Below are 21443 nucleotides of genomic sequence, written 5' to 3' on the forward strand. Positions count from 1 at the left end.
AATTAAGACATTTATGATGGAAATGCTTCTCTGGAAATATACTCTTTTTTTTGCCACAATTGGTACTTTTTGAAGTTATTATAGACTACCGCAGCTATGGTAAATATGTGCAATCAGGCGTGATTCTTAAAAGTCTCACAGACTTTCTGTCATCATGCAGTGTGTCCATTCAAATTTCATGTCAACACACAATGCATTATTTACATGAGTTGCCACGTGGGAGACAATATTGAATGCAATGCAATGGGGTGAGACGATGATCCCTGTCAAATGTTGACCGTTACAAAATTACCCATATGAAGATAATCAACATTATCAAAGTGAAAATTCTAACTGAGATCGACACACAAAATTCTCAATATCATGAAATTAAGCCAATTTAGTTTAATGTCCTGCATGTACTATGGACTTGTTTCGTATGTAATTAACATTTCCAAATTTCAAAGTACAGGAATTCTTGTTAGTTTATGCGTACCATGACACAGTTTATAGTGAAAGTACAATCACCACTATCATTATCACCACTATATATTTGTAGTTATTTAATTAAAAATAAACTAAAGATTATAAATCTTTAGTAAAATTTATAACCATGTGCTACATGGGTGTAATGTACACTAACAGTGGTACAGTTGATTATATAAGGGGTGCATGGGAGGGGAGGGAAGGGGAATTTCCAGTTGTGTAGTCACTATTACAGTCCATATCCTTGTTCCATATCCTTGTGCATGTTATGCAGGTGTTTCTCAGAATATGTTGCATCATGGATTTTTGTTCTTTTGCTGACTAAACTTGTCGGTTCATTTTCACTTTCTGATTCTTCATATTTATATTAATCTTGATTTCTAGACAAATTCAGATAAAACTGTTTTAAGCTCCAAAATGAGTCAAACATTTTGTGAAATGTTGATTTTTGAAATGTGCATTTCACCATTACTATCTTATAATAAAAAAGTCTCATCACATCTCAACTTTTTGTTCAGTAACATACGATAAAAAAATCATCATCACTAGTAGGAAATTTATTTTGAAGGAAATGGTACTTTAACATTGATTCCTATAAAAAAAATAGTTCATAAATCTTGCATTTTTTTAAGTTTTTCTTCAAAACAATATTTCATAGTTATGGCCAAATAAACAAATTATATAAATTACCCAAACTTATGAGTAACATAAATAAAATGTGATTAAAATTAAAGTAGGAAATTACATCCAATAAAAAATAAATCACTTTTTAATTTATTTTTTATGTATAAAATTATTTACAGTGTAGGTATTGAAATGTGATTTACTTCTGCATTATGTACATTTTATATAATGTACATGCTATTAAAATGTATGAAAGCCTGTGACTGCAATACAACATACTGCCTAAGTACCTCGGTAGTATAAGAAACAAAAGTTCATATTCAGGTCACCAATGTCTGACACTACTGTCTGAAAATGAAATATCACCAGTTTCCTGTTTGTTGTTACCGATAGTTTTGAAAAGGCTGCACCTCTTGTGCATGTTTATTTTTTACTGGTGCATCATGGGACTGGCTGACCGCAGAAAATGTGCTACTTCATGGGTGACCTCTCTTTATGAATGAATCTGCGTAAACCTTGCCTGGCCTTTCTTAGATTTTAATATCACTAGGGCATGTTTTTTACAGAGACCGATGAGCATTTGAGATAGCAGTTAGGTTTTTCCCAGTGATAACTCAATAAATCAACAGCTTTGTGATTTGATAAAAAGTTAACAGCCCACTGCTTTGTGATATACATATCACTCAGTAGTGTATTGTAACTATATTTAAAATAGCAATGTTCTGTATTTGTTTTATTCCTAGTGCATTTCTCTAATGTGAACTTAAAATGGCAGAGGTGTGTCTATTATAAAAAATATATTTTAATGTTTTCACATACAATATTTGTGAAATGCAACTACTTATGATATATGTTATATTACGTGTATATCAACATCTTGAAAACGTTGTGATTGGCTGAAAGACCCCTTGTGACCAATACTAACTGTGCATAAATATTCATGATGTACCATGGTTATGGCATTTTTATTCTGAACAATAAATGGAAAAATATTAGTGACACACCTGTAACATTTGAAGTGGGGGCAACCATATCGATAGTGTTAGGGCCTCTTTACCATTGCTGCATATAGAATGCAGATTGTTGTTTCGCTGATTTTGGAATTTTTTTGCATTGTTTTTGTTTCTAAAATGTACACCAAAGTTCTAATTTTGCAATAAACTGGCAGTCTGCGTGGTACACTACAAGATTTTGCACAGATCGAAGTACAGATCAACGTGTTCGTATATGGAACGCTTTTGTGTAAACTCTTGTAGTATACTACACCGTGCAATCGTTTATTTATTAAATATACTGTAATGTGTGTGAAGCCAATTTCAATGTTGCTGATATCGACGCTATAATCTGCCGAATTAGTTTCCTGAAAGCCCTATAGAACTGCAGTTAGAACCAGATCAGATAAGGTCAATTAATTGACTCGTTATTAGACGATTAATTACAACAGCGACTCGCAAGATAACCAATTAAATAATTAAAAAAAACATTATATCCCGCAAAGTAAAATCAGATAAATGTACTTGACAGTTAATCATGTACATTTCAGTCATATATGCGTATCAACTAATAGGTCGTGACCTCTGAGAGTAAGAATGTGATTTCCTGATCTGAGTTAACCCTTTTTGTACTGTATCTTTATAGTGCTTTGTGAAAATAACAGAGTAGAACAGGAAAAGATGTTCACGATCCATACTTCCTGATCCTTATTTTGTTAATATACAGCATTTTTTTTTTTTGTAATGTAATATTTTTTGTGCTAGGCAAAATTCAATGTGCTAATATATAGTTTATCATGCCACAGACTGGAAAATTATATTCATTTCATATGGAATTGAGTTCACAGGTGGAATCCCATTTTAGGTGGCATGTTGTGCCAGTATATAATTGCATGAAGTCCTTTTAAGTCCTATTAATACATACAATATGTACAGCAGCAAATAAATTTAATATTACTTGTGTTTTACTTCAGCAATAGACAATTGTTGTGAGGAAGTTGGGCAATTCAATATGATATAACAACTACCGCATAACGCATTCTACGTGCGTGTCATTTATTTTGAATACTCAAAGTTGAGAATAGATACCATATTCTATGACAGGGCAGTGTTTCACAATAACATTATGGCAATTTAATTAGCTATTCAGGCCCGGTCGTACACAAACACCTGCAGACTTTAAAAAAAGGAAAAAAGTCCAAGAAGCTGCATCTGATAATGAATGAATCTCGGCCAGTGGATTTGATCTTCCCATTGAATCTGTTGCACACTTTTCCAAGGTTGGATGATCAAATCTTTTTTGGCGTTCGCCAAAAATAAAATTTGAACTCAGGAGTTCTAAAGCAAGAACTATTACTGTATATAACATTATACATTTTAAGATACATATATCAGTACTTTTGTTTAGCAAACCCATTTAAGATGATCAATAGGTGGCTATTTTTGTGGTAAAAATGCACCAAAAATAAAGCATTAATGCTGCCATTCCATAACCAGATGATGTATACTAAAACATCATATGGAACCTTGGTGCATATCATTTCATTTTATGAATCAGATTCTAATTGGCTGATTTGTGGCCATTTTGCAAAAAATGCAGATTCAAATATTTTCAAAATTTACTCGAGGGAAAACATGCATGTGCATTTATTTCGTTATTCAATAGAGGATGCCTGACTTTCTTGTCTTGTAATTCTACCAACAGTTATAGCTTTGAAATATCTGATTACCTTTCATAAGCAATATGTGTTTGATTCAAAATAACATTGAATTTAGAAAACATCAAAGTTTTATCAGGAGAACAATCTAGTTTTGATCGGGATCATGTAAATGTCTGGGCATTGATATTAAATAAATAAAAAAGCACATACATGCAAATAGATTTATTTGTGTTATTGTCAATTTCTTAATAGACTTCCGAACAATTACATGTAGTCATAGATTCTTCCTATAGTATATTCCATCATTCTGACTAAACCATAATATATTGTGTATTGAACAAGTAAAGCATTTTATTTCTCTTCCTTGTAAAGTTGGTATGTGCCTCACACGTTGATGTTGTAGTTGACTGTGAATGAAAACACATTTAACACGTACAGTCCTGAGTTAATTCACATCCCTCACGGAATGGGTATTGCGTTGAAACTCCACATATTGAACGAATCAAGCGTTGTTATTGCCATAAATTCTGTGAAAACTGACTTGGTCTTGTTGGTGTATGGGGATATTGTTGTAACAGCGTTCACTGTGCACTATGGTATTTCCTGCATTCTGAGATATTACTTTGATAATGCATTGCAAATACAGATATGCGCCACAATTCTGTGAATTTGTTTGCAAGTATTTCATCAGAAGCATCACAATGCGAGGGTGTTGATTTTTGCTCAACACCCTCCACACCCCCCTCTCCCGTGATGCACTCGCCAGTAATTCACAAAATTGTCAGCATGTCTGTATTGGGGCTGACCTCTATTACAAACTCTAAAGGGATGATCATAGAAATTCTATACAAATTATTGTTTTCTTTTTCACTTAAAGAAAATAGTTCTGTGATATACAGGGGGATTGTTTGTTGCTTTCCTTTGTTTAATGTGTTTTTTCAAAATTTTCTGTTTTTTTTTACTTTCCTTGCAGAATATATTTTTCAGTTTTATCTAGGTGCAGATGTTATTTAAATCATACAAGTGGATTAATAGTGTCAATTAATAGCGACCAACATGACCATTCCTTGCCAGGTGGCTGAGTTTCTTGAGGGGAAAAAAGCCAAATTATAATTTCAAATAATGAAGGGGTCCAACTAGTACCACATTTGTTCATTAGAAGTACATCCTAAACCAAAAGTGGTTAAATTCCACTGATTATAACTGTAAAAATGAGAAAAACTTGTTTTTTTTTTAATGTTAATGCTCTGTGTTGGTGGTAAAACTTTGGATTTATCGATAAGATAAATAAATAAGATTTATTAAATAAGATTTATTAATTCAACTTTGGATTTATCGATAAGATCTGAGAAAGCCCACTTGTGGTCTGGTTGAGAGATGTGTTTAAGGAGTCACTTGCCCATGGCCCCTCACATTATGTCCAGTTAAATCAATATTCTGGGAATTATTCCAACATTTTGCAATATTTATTATTGCTCAAATATGGTAGTATGGGATATGGGTATGCGTCTTAAATCTGGATTAGTTTAGATCATGGATATACCGCTGTGATTTACATGAGTACTATATATAAAATGGTGTTTACACATGTACCAGAAAGTTAGTTGTAACACAGTCCCTCAACACCGTGTTGAGGGACTGTGGTTGTAATAATACAATGTCAGGAAAATATAGGTACCAGGGTATGTTAATATTAACCCTGGTGTCAACCTGATACAGTTTAGCTCATTATGAAAGGGTTGGTCCCTGCCCTGAGTACAGCATTGAATTATTTGCTCAATTAGTAGAGGAAACGAGGTAATATTTGACACCAGAAATGGTTTATGCTGGATACAATGAATCTACAAAAAAAGATGCCAACAGCATGATGATTTGATCCGCCATTTTGTAAACACAAAAAAGGGGTGCATTGTATGGGAACGGCATGTTAAAATATGTAATGTGTGAACAGGTGCTCTGAATAGTTTACTGATGTAAAATAGCTACCTTGTCAGTTTAATCCACCATATAAATTTGTCTCAATTCAATTGAAGGATTGCATGTTTGATCATTTAAGGCTATTTTTCAAACAATGATAACAATTGTGTATTATGATTTACAGTGAAAATAATAATAAGAAGTGTTTGTATCCTGCCTGTTCTCATAAATAAAGCTCTAGGCACATAACATAATGAAAGTAAATAACTAAATTTGGATAAAGTATGAAAATTAATATTCACATACAACAATTGGTTAAAAAGTATTAATCATAACTGACTTGCTATAGATGTTTTAAAATTTAGTGAAGGACATTCATTTTTTAATGTGAAAAGATAACTAATTCCAAGTATTCGAATCGTAGTGAGTAAACGATCGGTTACCGAATTTCTTTATCATAACATGTGTTTTAACAAGAATACGATTGTCTGACGAAGAACGTAAACAGCTCTCTGGATTGTATCGATGTAGTGAGTTGGCTAGATAATGTGGCACCGTGTCCATTACTGATAAATAACACATGCCTGCAATTGTGTACTTAATTCGAGCATTGACTGGGAGCCGATGTAACGGTATCCAATAGATGTGCGATGTTGAATAATTTACGAATGAAACAAAGTTATGAATTTTGAACTTGCTGTAGTCGTGTTAGTTAGTGATATGTTTGCGTAGATATGTGATGTTACCGGGAGATGTATTAAAAAAATAAAAAGTAGTTAATCATTATAATTCTGATAATGTTCATGACATATTAATAAACATAGCAGGTGCTTGGTAGTGTGTAGGTTACAGGTGTCAAACAACAATGCTCTATTCACTTACATCTTGGCTGTTGTCATGGTTTGAGCTTGTTCATATCTATTTTTGTTTTTCCATGTCAGGACCCTTTTAACCTTTCATTCAACTCTAACAGTGACTTGTATAACTTGTTTTATGTGAGTAGACAGGAGTTTGATTGTATGGGATGGTTGGCATGAAAATCTAGATGGCTCTTGTCTTGTGTTGAATCAAAAGAAACGTTGTGAATGCACAAACTTCATGAGACATATTACACAGTATCAAAGGCAGGTAAATATAAGGGTATGTAATTTGGGTGAGATGATGAAAATTTCATTGAAATCACACAATGAAATCATGCACTTCTTGAGACATAGTATCAAAGGTGGATAAAGATAAGGGTATGCAATTTGGGTGAGATGATGAAAATTTCATTGAAAACACAATGAAATCACACATCATGAGACATGATATCAAAGGTGGATAAAGATAAAGGTATGCAAGGTATGTATGACCTATGACAATCTCATTGAGATCGTGCAATGAAATCACATACTTCATGAGAGATAGTATCAAGGGTAGATAAATATAAGGGTATGCAATTAAGATGACTTGGTGAAGATCTTGTTTAAATCACACAATTTTATAATTCCTTTGCATCATTAGTGGATGAGATTAGTTGACTACAGATCTTAGTAAAATCGTTTTATATATTTGGTAGTGAATATTTAAATGTATAATTTGCAGTTTTGCCATTATTTATTCCTGGTATTCTTTGAAAAGTTCTCAAAATTGTATCCTGGATCAACACACAAAATATGCCTTATAATTTTTTTTTTTGCGATGACAATTAGGTATTTTGCTTTTTGATTTGCATATTCTTTTCTGAAGGCTTCTGTTGAATCTTCATTCTGTAATGAAAGTCATACATTTTCTGCATTCAGTTACAATTTGAAAGTCATGCTACCCGACAGTGCTTCACCCCCTACCTTGAAATAGTTTGTTCCTAATGTAATACAAAGTGTCAATTTCAAAATGAGATGAGTGATGAGTAGAAATGTATTTCTTGAAGAACCACATAACTCTCAGTTAAAAGTGGAAATTGTAGAATAATATAAGTACTTTTTCTTGCATATAAATCATTTCTCGGAACCATTAGTAGCATGGATATCATTAACACGTGTAATGACTACCGGTAACCTTCCCAGCTCTGCTGCAAATTACTGGAACTAATTACTACCATGTAAAAAGGATATGTCCTTCAAAACTATTGTATATTTTGAAATCTACTGTGTTTTTGTTTATGCCATTCCCACATTCTTTGCATTACTGCTAACCGTAACTATTCTAGCGCTTTCCAGTTTTCGAAATATAGTTTAATTTGACAAAACAATAAACTTTGAAAGCTTCATATTAATTTACGTTTACATCTGTCATAGTAAATCGTTTGGAACCGTCATATTAAACAAGTAATTCAACCTGTCATTATGTAATAATGGCTTCCGGCTATTTTTTTTTCTTTTTTTAATGGTAAAATGGATATAAAATTGTAGCAATTATGATGATCAAATCTCCATGTATGGTGAACTGATTAATTCTTGCACTAATCAAGGTTCGTCATATGACAATTTGGCTGGATTCCTTAAGGAGATATTTTGCTACAGTCATTGACATCATGTCGTAAAGGTCCCAATGAAATGTGAACACTAGGAAAGTAACACTATGAAAGTAACAGGAAAGTAACGCTGTGACTCACAAAAATAAAAACCCAGTATATCTGTCAGTTAATCTATTGATTTACAAGCCATATAATTACTCCTTTGATGTATATTGGAATATGATCATAGATCATTCTACTAAAGCCCTTCATCATATGTCCTTGATCTGAACTGCCAAAGTTGAAATAGGTCTTTTGGACTATATTGACTATATTCTTGGTGGTAAATCTTGCGGCTTGAGTCATAAACTGCATTAACTGTGAACCAAGACATGGAATGGAGCTAAACTGTATTTGCTGTTTGTTAATCTGAATGTAAAAATTGATAACTTTCTTGTGATTTTCTGATTAGTGATTTATTAATCAATTTAAAATGTTAATTTTACCAGATTGAATTTCAGAATTAAAGGAACTTGCATATGCACTTCAATGTCATTATGATTCTTGCTTCCTTAAAGTATTCACCATAATGTGAAGCTTTCTTTTAAAGTCGTGTCAATTTTTAACTCTACTGGCTAGTCAGGTATACTGGTATAGTAGTAAAATGAAATGTATATTACACAAACTTAAATCATTGAGATAGAACAAAGAAAAAAACAAATTGTACAGATTATTTTCCATTGTACTCAACTAAAATAACTTAATAAATCTCTGTATAAATATTATTATTGGTAACCCAAGGGAAATGATCACAGTCGATCATGTTTCACATTTCTTACCGAAAGTATTTATCTAGATATTTTTTCTATTAAAATAGTTGTTTGACTCATTAGCATACTGGCAACACCCATATAATGATGTCTTTAAAATACCTCATTGATTGCTCTCTTCTGTGACTCCAATAACTGATGAGATTTTTTGTGACAGTGTATGGAGGAATAATAGCTCGGGTAATATTGTTCATTCGGTGGTTGAAATGGTTTAAGCAAGATTTCACAAATTTAAGTTTAAAACTGATAACTGTTAATTGATTAAAATAATGTATAACTGCTGTGCTGCCCATTAGTATGGTAGTTTAAAATTGATAATAAATTCCCAAAGATTGAATTAATTATGTTTCATTAACAACATGCATGTGTACATTTTTCCATGTAAAATTGTGATCTTTATGATTGATTTGAGCAGCATGTTCACTCATTGTCAGATATAAACCTGTCTGCTAAACATAGATCTTCTAGAAGTTAAGTAGATATCGCTTTCATTTTGTGTGCCATATGGGATGAGTGGAATTTGTCTACAGGAAGTTGTTGAGATTTGGACATCTCCTTTATGTTGTATCTTTGCATCGCTTACAAATAGTTTGAGTGTGCTAGCAATCTTAGTCTTTTCAACGCGACCAGGATGGCAATGTGTAAAAAACGGTTTGTCTATGTGTCCTATTGTTAGCAAATAGTTGTGGAGTTTTTTTTTGTTTCGTACAGGAAGTCAACACTTTTGATTTAGCCGTGTTTATAGATGTCTGTGCAAACCAGACAGAGAGCCAGACAGCATAGAAAATTGTGTATTGAAAATATTATGTCTTGCCCCAGCAGCTGAGAGTTTGTTAATTTAACTGACTGTGGTATTTGACAAGAGTGTTCATTTGATCTGACTGACAATAAGCTTTTATTTGAGTATCAGTATTCTTGGCTCATGATACGCAATTCAGCGTGTGGTTAAGTATGCTTATTTCAATGTATGTTTCGGACAGTTGTCATTACTGTTATAGTAATTAGTTTATTGTTTCAAGCATTTGTGGGAGCTAGGGGCTGCGCAGTATCTGTCCATAGTGCATATTGCTTTCTTTATGAGTAGCAGATTTTAGTTGATTGATTTACTATTATCTCAATGCCCCCAAGGGACAAGCATTACTACCAACTGGGCTCCAGATCTCCGAATGCAGTTTTTACTTGTTGTTCTGAAGAATAGATGAATTCCTAATATATGTCACTTGGTATTAATTAATGTGAAATTAATATGGCCTGCACTGTTGCTATGACAGTGTGAAGTTGTCAATCTCAGCAATGTTTAGAATGAGATAAACTAAGTTGTACAGTGTTGTGACTGAAGTATTTTGACACATTTCATTGTGTGCATGCTTGCAAGTATGGTACTTGGTAGCTAAAACTGACGGGTAGTTGACACTTCTAATAAAATTGTGTTGTATTTGATATCATAAAATACTCTCACATGGAAATAAATAAACATTTTACACCTGTGCGTTTCGTTTTTTACTACTCGTATAATTAACAATAAATCTGATTTGATAATAGATTATTCAACTTTAGACTTTGTGTCGTTGTCTCTGTCTGTGTTTGTATTTAGATTATAGTTTATGTCCAAGCTTCCTGACCCTCCAGTCAGCTTGTGATTGGATGTTCAAATCATGTGACCAAGGGCTTGCTTAATTGTCAACAAGTTTGGTGCTTTTTTGTGTTCTATTTGACCTAATTCTGTGTGTAGTTCCTTTGAGTAGCTGTATATCAGACTTGATATTGTGATATTGATATACCAAATCTATAGAATGAGCATGTGTGTACCAGAGTTATTCAGTGAGCATGTGTACTAGATCTATCCAATGATCATGCGTGTACCAGATCTATCCAATGATCATGCGTGTACCAGATCTATCTAATGAGTATGCGTGTACCAGATCTATCTAATGAGTATGCGTGTACCAGATCTATCCAAGGATCATGCGTGAACCAGATCTATCTAATGAGCATGTGTGTACCAGATCTATACTATGGAGATGTGTGTACCAGATCTATCTAGTGATCATGCATGTACCAGATCTATCCACTGGACAAGTGTGTACCAGATCTATCCACTGGACAAGTGTGTACCAGATCTATCCACTGGACAAGTGTGTACCAGATCTATCCAATGGACAAGTGTGTACCAGATCTATCCAATGGACAAGTGTGTACCAGATTTATCCAATGAGCATGTGTGTACCAGATCTATCCAATGAGCATGTGTGTACCAGATCTATTCATTGAGTATGTGTGTGCCAGAGTTATTCATTGAGCATATGTGGACCAGAGTTATCCATTGAGCATGTGTGTACCAGAGTTATTCAGTGAGCATGTGTACCAGATCTATCCAATGATCATGAATGTACCAGATCTATCTAGTGATCATGCATCTACCAGATCTATCCAATGGACAAGTGTGTACCAGATCTATCTAGTGATCATGCATGTACCAGATCTATCCAATGGACAAGTGTGTACCAGATCTATCCAATGGACAAGTGTGTACCTGATTTATCCAATGAGCATGCATGTACCCGATCTATCCAATGAGCATGTGTGTACCAGATCTATCCAATGGAAAATGTGTACCAGATCTATCCAATGGGCATGCGTGTACCAGATCTATCCAATGAAAAATGTGTACTAGATCTATCCAATGGACAAGTGTGTACCAGATCTATCCAATGAGCTTGTGTGTACCAGATCTATCCAATGAGCATGCATGTACCAGATCTATCCAATGAGCATGTGTGTACCTGATCTATCCAATGAGCTTGTGTGTAGCAGATCTATCCAATGAGCATGCATATACCAGATCTATCCAATGAGCATGTGTGTACCAGATCTATTGAATGAGATTGTGTGTAGCAGATCTATTAAATGAGCATGCGTGTACCAGATCTATTCAATGGAAAATGTGTACCAGATCTATCCAATGAGCATGTGTGTACCAGATCTATCCAATGAGGATGTGTGTACCAGACCTATTAAATGAGCTTGTGTGTACCAGATCTATTAAATGAGCATGTGTGTACCAGATCTATTCAATGAGGATGTGTGTACCAGATCTATTAAATGAGCTTGTGTGTACTAGATCTATTAAATGAGCATGTGTGTACCAGATCTATTCAATGACCACATGTGTACCAGATCTATCCAATGAGCATGTGTGTACCAGATCTATCTAATAAACATGTGCATGCAAGGAGCAAGAAATTTAATTTTATTGACAAGATGATTACAATTCCATAATGGTTTTGGAAAGTGTCAAAATTATCTGATACAATAACTGTGTCTGTACTTCAATTGCATTTTTTATATAGCTACACATTCAATGAAATTTCTCAGTGATACACAGTTATAAACTAATATTTTCCGAGTTATCAAATATCAAATTTTTACTGTAGATTAACGGAAGATGTACGTTTATAGGTAATTAGGTTTCATTGTTCAATATGTCCAAAATAATATTGAGCATAAACCTGATTTTGATGTGTTACAATCAACCCTGGCATTAGCGTGTTAAGCATCGGTAGAGTCTCCACACAAAAATCCAAGTTGCCATCATTGTTATTATTGGAGCCATAACTCACACATGACCACTGCCCTTTAAGTTATTTGACAAATTTTACAGTTTACCAAATCACATATTTACCTCTTAGATTTGATATAAAGAAATGACTCACCTGGTTTCACATATGGTGGTGTAGCCTGTGTTGACTTGAAACAAACATGTGACAATTTGTGTAATCAATTTCAAACCTGTGTACTGTACACTTATTGTCCCTCTTGCGTTGTTTGTTGGCATCAACTTTACATTTTCAACTTCTTCTTGAAAATGTCAAGTTCGCTTGCTTGTTTACTTGGTATATATGTATCTAGCTTGGACCTCATTCAGCTTGTTCATTTCTTGATGATATCTTCAAATCTCTATTTTGATGAAATATTGTCATTTTGGTAAAAAATTCTTTTTTTGACTTCTTTTAAACAGCAAGCCCCATTGCTTTGATTATCTATATGTAAACAGCTTGAGTAGCCCTTAGTCAGGTTTGTTCATTTTGTGAGAATATTTTCAGTTCTCTAATTTTTGTGAATATTTTTGTCAATTTTGTTTAAAAAAACTATATCAGTCAACAGGCTGCTTGTTAATATACGTCAGCTATATCAGATAATTCACTGAAATAACCGGAATAGCATAATTGTCATTGGCATTGTTTCCATGGCTACCATGCTGTGTGTGTGTTGTTTCATTCCTCAGGATGTTGTTGTGTATGTCACTGTGTCTATTTATAGCTAGACTCTAGTCATACAATTTACATCTGTGTATGCAACACCAATTGTAATCTAACCTTTCATAAAATTGTTTGATTTGATGTTAGGTAGACATTCACTATTTTTCAACTTTACTGGTATGTGAAGGAATAAAATTTACTCTCAGGGTTCAGCTATTAACTTGCATGTAGCTAATATTTATCTTTCTGTATTCCAGTATTTCTGTAATATTGTCATTTTTATTGCTTACAGGCATACATATATGATATCAGAGCAGGTACCTATGTACACAGACTGACTGGCCATACTGATGTTGTTTCTGATGTCCAATTCCATCCCTTATATCCAGAGGTTTGTATAATTATTGTATGTACTATTTTAAGTAAGATCCCGCTCACCCTCTCATACTCCCTTCACACATAACGTAAACTGTTCCACACTTCTACACTCTCTTCTCACCCTTTCATATGGCCTATTCACTCTTGTTTATTCTCACTCACCCCCATATATATCGTTACTCATTTCCACCCCTCCTAACACCCTGTGCCACCCTTCTTATATTCTCTCTGTACTTTTCCTCTCATCTTGGATATACATGTATGTACCCTCCTATAGTTTTCCTTCCACCCCTCCTCTACCACCTCCCTTCTCTTCTATGCTCTTCTTTTCAACCCTCCTATACCCTTTCTCAACCCTTCTAAACTCATTTTCATCTCTCCTATACCCATTTAACCCCTCCTATACCCCTCTCTCCCCTCTTATACCCGCTCAACCCACTTATATTTTTTCAATGCCCCTCCTATACAACCCTTTCACCTCTCATATATGTGCTGTCTTATTCTCCCTTTTCTTTCATTTATGCTCCTGTTTAATTTCTACCCCTCTTCTTCAATTACTTTTCCTGTCAACTCCACTTTTCCCTAAACCCTCATTCACCTAATCATTTTATCACTTTCCTTCCATCTGTTCTTTGACTGGCAATTGTATAAAACACTTGTCTCATCTCATTAGCTGTCTTCCATAACTCATCACCCCCATCTCACCTGCAGGAAATTGATGCTAAGTCACGATTGCCTTCTAAAACTGACCTCATCAGCCTTGAAAACTGTTACTATCCTCCTAAATTATTGCCAGACATTTTCACCATTTTTCATTCTATGCTGCATGGGTTCAAACAGTTGATCTGTCTGACTTTTTGACATGAATACACATGGTATACATGTTTGTCCTTTACTGCTGTAAAGTCAGCTTGTTGAAAGCTGAGCATAACCCTCTTGTGTTATTACTCAAAGCATCATTAACTTTATAAAGTGGTTAAGAGTTCTTGCATCAAAGACTTTATACCAACCGTATGTGAAAACGTGCACTTAGCTTGATGTGTACCCACTCTCTCTGGAGTTGCGTAATGATAGCACCACTTGCTTTTCACAATTTTTCAGCCTAATTATTTGATTGTTAATGGTTTAAAAAGGATATAGGTCAGTAACATTGTGAAATTATCAAATAAGAGGAATGAAAAACAAGTAAGCAAACAAACAAACAAACAAACAAACAGAAAGTATAAATATTAAACTCTGTCGGAGCAGTCATTTGGAAGATACATACAAAAGATATAGGCCTATGTGAAAAAGATAATCTTGAAGGGAGGAAAACTAAGAGAAAGTGAGGTGGAAGTCACTGATAGATACCATATTTGTTCTATTAGAAGTGTATCTCGAATAAAAGTGCACAGAATCTAAAAATGCTATGATTGTGTACCAGATCATTAAAACACAACTTATTTTGACCATAGTCACATCACTGTCTTTTACATAAGTCCATTGCAGTTCTCGTAAAATACCTACAGATTTATCTATCTGTTTATTCCAAATAATTGTGCACTAAAAAACCAAATCAAGAATGCAGACTTAGTTGACAGTGGTCGCATACTATTAATCTACCAAGAGACTATAAATACCTCCTTGAGGCGGAAGCTTAGAGCACATTGTACTCTGATTGTTTATCACCTGCACCTACCATATGTCAGACAATAAAACATTAAATCTGGAATTTAACAGAGACGCTCCTCTTTTTATTCCCATCCCAGTGTAATAATTCGTTATTATCGCTTTAGGCAAGCGTAATATTAACGACAATATCATTTCTGGACGACTGGCGACCAGGTGAGGTCAAGTTGTTTGTGTTGATTGAAACTGGAATAGTTGCACGTACTGGCTATTTATCTCCTCTGACATATTGCGTCTCTGCTCAATTGTCAAATTATGGGTGTTCCTCACACTCATTTTAATAGGCTGAATCAAGGTTTCCAAAACAATAGAATCTGTCACTGTTATGTTTAACAGCCTTAACAACAGGCTGGCACGTGTGTGACATGCATTTCATCTCTCGTAATTCCCTTCATATATTTTCATACATGGCATTACTCGTACCATGGTGTGTACTAGTTTTGGTACTTGGAGACTGCTTGCTACTCTATGGAAGGGGGAGGGGGCGGCAAATAAACTTTAACTCACAGACACTCATGTGCATGCATGTCAGTATCATGTAGCCACGATTCTCGAATTTATGTTTATCTGTTAAATATCTCGGTCCTAAACATGCAATTTGGCTGTACTTGTCCTGCTTTATTCGCCTGGTTAATTAATTGCCACCAATGCAGGTTGTGTGCAGGCTTCGTGATTGTCTGTTCAGTCTGTATGGGTGAAAAAAAAAATCCTAATTAGCCAAAGCTTTCATGCATGTAATGTCCCTTATACTGAAATTTTCTGTTATGATAAAACCCATAGCACATTTGATTCAATTATGTGAATATACCGGTGCAACTTATTCTTCAATTGCAGCCACCAGTTAGTCAGTATATTTTCAATCCATTCCCAAATGGTCTAATTAACTATATTGCTATACACTAGATCTGCTACTTTAGACATTCTTGTTAAATTTGTCGGCATTATTTATAGCCTTATCACCAGGAACCCATTAATTATACAATTTGACCTTTTCAACCTAGAGTAAATTTGTCCACATAATAATTGTGACCATGCGAAGATAGAAATCTGTAATACAATTAATAGCGACTCGTTACATGTAGACCTTTCTCAGATTTGTTCATTTTGTGATGATATCTTAAATTCTCTAATTTTGGTGAATATTTTTGTCATTTTTGGTGGAAAGTGATATTTTCGACTTCTTGTTAAAAACCAAAATTCCAATTGCTTTTATATTCCATATATAGGTACTACATGTGGACCTTTCTCAGATTTGTTCATTTTGTGATGATATCCTCAATTCTCTAATTTTGGTGAATTTTTTTGTCATTTTTGTAAAAAGTGATATTTTTGACTTCTTGTTAAAAACTGCAAGTCTGATTGCTTTGATATTACATATATAGGTACTACATGTGGACCTCTCTCAGATTCGTTCATTTCGTGATGATATCCTCAATTCTCTAATTTTGGTGAGTATTTTTGTCATTTTTGGTAAAAAGTGATATTTTCGACATCTTGTTAAAAACCAAAAGTCCAATTGCTTTGATATTACATATATAGGTACTACATGTGGACCTTTCTCAGATTTGTTCATTTTGGGATGATATCTTAAATTCTCTAATTTTGGTGAATATTTTTGTCATTTTTGGTGGAAAGTGATATTTTCGACTTCTTGTTAAAAACCAAAATTCCAATTGCTTTTATATTCCATATATAGGTACTACATGTGGACCTTTCTCAGATTTGTTCATTTTGTGATGATATCCTCAATTCTCTAATTTTGGTGAATTTTTTTGTAATTTTTAGTAAAAAGTGATATTTTTGACTTCTTGTTAAAAACCGCAAGTCTGATTGCTTTGATATTACATATATAGGTACTACATGTGAACCTCTCTCAGATTTGTTCATTTCGTGATGATATCCTCAATTCTCTAATTTTGGTGAGTATTTTTGTCATTTTTGGTAAAAAGTGATATTTTCGACTTCTTGTTAAAAACCAAAAGTCCAATTGCTTTGATATTACATATATAGGTACTACATGTGGACCTTTCTCAGATTTGTTCATTTTGGGATGATATCCTCAATTCTCTAATTTTGGTGAATGTATTTGTCAATTTTGGTAAAAAATGATATTTTCGACTTCTTGTTAAAAACCAAAATTCCAATTGCTTTTATATTCCATATATAGGTACTACATGTGGACCTCTCTCAGATTTGTTCATCTTGTGATGATATCTTCAATTATCTAATTTTGATGAATATTTAAGTCATTTTTGGTAAAATATATGATTTATATATTTATAGTTGCAGAATAAGCCCACTGAGTTGACCAGTTTAAGTCTTTTCGATTTTTAAAAAATGTTTGGTATGTGTTCAATTTTCTTCATTCATAAGAACGTGGAAATTAAAAAGAAAAATTAAATTAAAAACTCTTTAGATTTGGGTAATGTTGTTTTTTGTACAACACTAAAAAAATCCAGAACTCAGAATGACTTGTGTAATAGAAATGATGTATGAGATGGAAGGGGTAACAAACAGACAGTTACGGTAAAAGCAATTTGCACCACTGATGTCTTCCGTTTAGGGGACAGAATTGTCATCGTCAAAATCTTAGTGATTGTAGTAAACATTGCACCAAGCAACTATAAGATAATTACTGACATCAGCTAGAGTGTGATTTGTAGTGACAGGCAGCGTACAGATCACTGTCATTAACTATTACAATGTTCACTTTGGATTTTGAATGAAGGGATTAAATGCTTTTACTATGCATGGTTTTCTAGTGAAATTCTCCTTACATACCTACACTTTATGTGATGTTTGTTTCCCATTTGGCAATCGACATTACAAGAGCTAATACCAGGTACATGTGAAAGAGCTATACTGGTGTAATGTTTTATCACAGTAACCATGGTAATACTGGTTGCTAGGGCCTGCAGCATTCTCAATTTTTGGACACATGGATCATGTATTTTTTGCCTTGCGCAGAAAATGATAACCTTGGTAATGACTGTTCCTAGGGTCTGTAATTCATGAATCGGAAAAATATGTTTTTGCCTTGCCCAGAATGATGACCTTGGTAATGACTGTTGCTAAGGGCAGTAATTCAGTGCTCTTGATGTAGATTCTTTTATCAGGCTCTTTACGTAATCACCATATAATAATGGTGACAGTGGTTTGTTTGTTCTAATGCCACTTTTACTCACATGCAATACAACTATACACTGTTGCAAGTACAGTAAATGATCTTTTGATTAGTCAGTGTATACACAGTACATCTACTCACAAACATTCCTTCATGTACACAAGACACACGCTAAAATCATAAATTACATCATTTTGTGTATACTTTATACAATTGCATAGCACGTCCATTCCCCATCTGTTGAAATTTGTCTTTCCCAAGTATTAGGTATCCATGTATAGTCCCGAACTACATGGATCTTGTTTCTTATTGGAGACCGACATTATTTTAAAATGTTCATAATTGATAACATATCAGGTGATGAATGGAATTGAAGGCGTCCCACTCCCTCCTCAGCTGGTTCTGTCAGGGAGTGTGTAGATATCATCTTTGGTGTTGCTAGCCAATCAATCCATCCTTACATAATTTCACTGGGGAACCAGACCATCGATACACCCACTGTCTGAACTATTTAAGACCTGTTAGGAATACTTTCAAATGTTATGACTGCTACTATCTTAGTGAGATCTTTCCAGTGATATAAATGGCTGGTCTTTATGTTATAACTTGTGTATTTTAACTTGTCATGTCTTGTTTAACCTACAATACACAATGAATTTTTATAAACATAATTGCACTTTAGTCCAGGTGAGTATCAGGCACATTTGGCATTACACTAGACAAGTCTTCATATTACGTCAAAGTCAAAAATGCACTAACTGTATGTTGGGATTCATAGTCTTGTGTTGTTTGCAGAAACTCCTCACCTGCCCCCCCCCCCTCTCTCCCTTATACATGTACCGTAGTTGTCTGAACATAAAGAATAAAACCAGTGTGTAAACGGTGTCACTTGAAGAGACATGTGGTTAACAGATGTTAATAATTCACTGTAACGCATGCGCTGATATGTATACATATGTATTTCTCTCTGTCTTATGTTGGGAATTGTATCAAAGCATACAGTGCCCCTCCCACAATTTAAAATATGTGAATGATTTGTGGCCAACCATCGTTAGCATCCACTTTGGCTCGATGGGAATGCTCTTTTCACATTTTGACTAATCAAGGAGTAATGTGAAACTGGGGAAGGACAGATTCCAATCTTCTTTCTAGTCACTCAAGCATGGAAAAAGTGAATGGGAAAAGTTTAGGTTTAGATCATTAAAACTAAAGTAGTTCAGTGATAATCTTTTAATCATCCTGAGACCACATAATTATAAACACCAACGCTGGATTTATAATTAACGGTACACACCTATTTTTGTCATCTGATTAATCACTGATACGACTCCACCCTAAAATACAAAAAAATGTTTATCCATACTGATTTTTCACCTCGCGCGATGTTTGTCAGCCACTTTCCACAAGTCTTTTTTTACCAATAATAACACAGCCTAAGACACAGCTTTTTACAATGATTCAGACAAATCTTTAAATAAAGTAAATTAAACCAAATGATATCCATGTAGCTTTTTACTATGGGAAAATAGTTTTGTCTTATCTTTATGGGCTGACTAATAAAGATATGACATTCTATAAAGTGTAATGTTGAAGTGAGGATTATGTATCATGTGATCTTGTCTTTTAATTGGTGTTATATCACCATCCTAATTTTAACGTGCTGTAAACTTAGTGTTTTTCATCACTATTGATTTTAGTGATACGATACTTTGACCAGATTGGCTGGAAAAATTTTGCAATTGTCAATGTATTAAAGATTAAGTGAAATGTACAGTGGTACAAAAACTTGTCTCTTGAATTTGTCTCTCATGACTATTTTACATAATCACTGGTATTGTTTATTTCAGTTGGTGACGTCATCCATGGACGGTAAAATTCGACTGTACAGTGATAGATGAAATCAAAGATGGTGATGGATATGATAATTAGATATTGGCTATAGATAGACTTTAGTCCCAGTACAAATGTACTTGTATAAAGTTCCAAGCAATATTTTTTTTTTTTTTTAGTTTTGAAACTCATTTGCATATAAATTACAGGTGCTTGCCGTCATAGCTACATGTGTAATGTATTGTTCAATTGACCCTGTATATAACCTTTAACCCTGTATATAACCTTTAACCTGTATTTGATTCGCTGGAAATTTCTTATTCTATTTTAATGTATGTACTTAGAGCAATTGACAGTTAGTTCATTCATGTATTTATAAAATATAACATTACCATATTAACAGATTTATCATTATATCTATATAAGTTTGTTTTGTGTAAGACAAATGTCAATATTTTTTTATTTTAATTACTGCTCTCAACAAGTTTAATGCTGCAGTTTTACAATTGTTTGTATATACTTCATTGAAAGTAGTTTGTACAGTGAAAATAAATGTTCTACTTATTTCTATGAAACTTTAGTTTGTATAGCATTTCTGTTTTCATGTTTTGTGGTGTTTTTGAGGTGAAATAATTGCACCACTAATCACTATTAGTATTTTCAACTCTGAATAACTAAAGTAATTGAATCCCTGCAAAATCAAAGAAAACAACTTTTTAAAAAATGTACCCTCAAGTTTTTTTTGTTTCTCTCTCGGCTTTATTGCAGATCAACACAAACCATTGCAGGTGTTCTTTGCACCCTACTTGAGATGTTTTCTGAAAGAAATACTACATGTAATGGCTAAAATACAAACTCCTTGACATTGAAAGGAGCCCTGCATAGATAAACTTGTCTCATCCGCTGCTGTCATCGCGTTTGATGCACTTGATATTGAACATGACCAGCAGCCCAGACACTTGAGTATACACTTGAAATGTTGCACACAGCCTTCGGTATCACAATACTGATTAGCTTCAAATACACTTGTTGGATTTAGCAACAATCATTCCCAATAGATGTTTAACAAATAAACAATTCTTTTAATTATAGGAGACCTGTTTTTAATTATATCAACAGTCCTGTCCATGTCAATGGTGTGTATATGTGTCCTGAGACATGGATGCTAGAGGCAGTATTATTTTTTAACAGTGTGGTGGTTGGAAATGTTCCGCAAATTAGTATCACAGGCTTAGATTACATTGAATATAGTGGCTGCTTT

General features: G+C 33.9%; 1 protein-coding gene across 2 annotated transcripts in view; it reads left to right on the forward strand.

Annotated features, from left to right (window-relative positions):
- LOC102810405 (WD repeat-containing protein 27-like) overlaps positions 1-20757 on the forward strand; it is a 45966-nt gene extending 25209 nt beyond the window's left edge. For both annotated transcript variants that reach the window (XM_085507438.1, XM_085507437.1), the window contains exons 23-24: positions 13475-13573; positions 20200-20757. In XM_085507438.1, coding sequence (XP_085363564.1) covers positions 13475-13573; positions 20200-20250 — 150 coding nt within the window. In that variant the 3' untranslated portion in view covers positions 20251-20757. The remainder of the gene's footprint in view (positions 1-13474; positions 13574-20199) is intronic.
- The last annotated feature ends 686 nt before the right edge of the window (positions 20758-21443 follow it).

The sequence above is a fragment of the Saccoglossus kowalevskii genome, chromosome 2 (assembly GCF_978046115.1).
Source record: "Saccoglossus kowalevskii chromosome 2, keSacKowa6.1, whole genome shotgun sequence".
In the NCBI taxonomy this organism is placed as follows: Eukaryota; Metazoa; Hemichordata; class Enteropneusta; family Harrimaniidae; genus Saccoglossus; species Saccoglossus kowalevskii.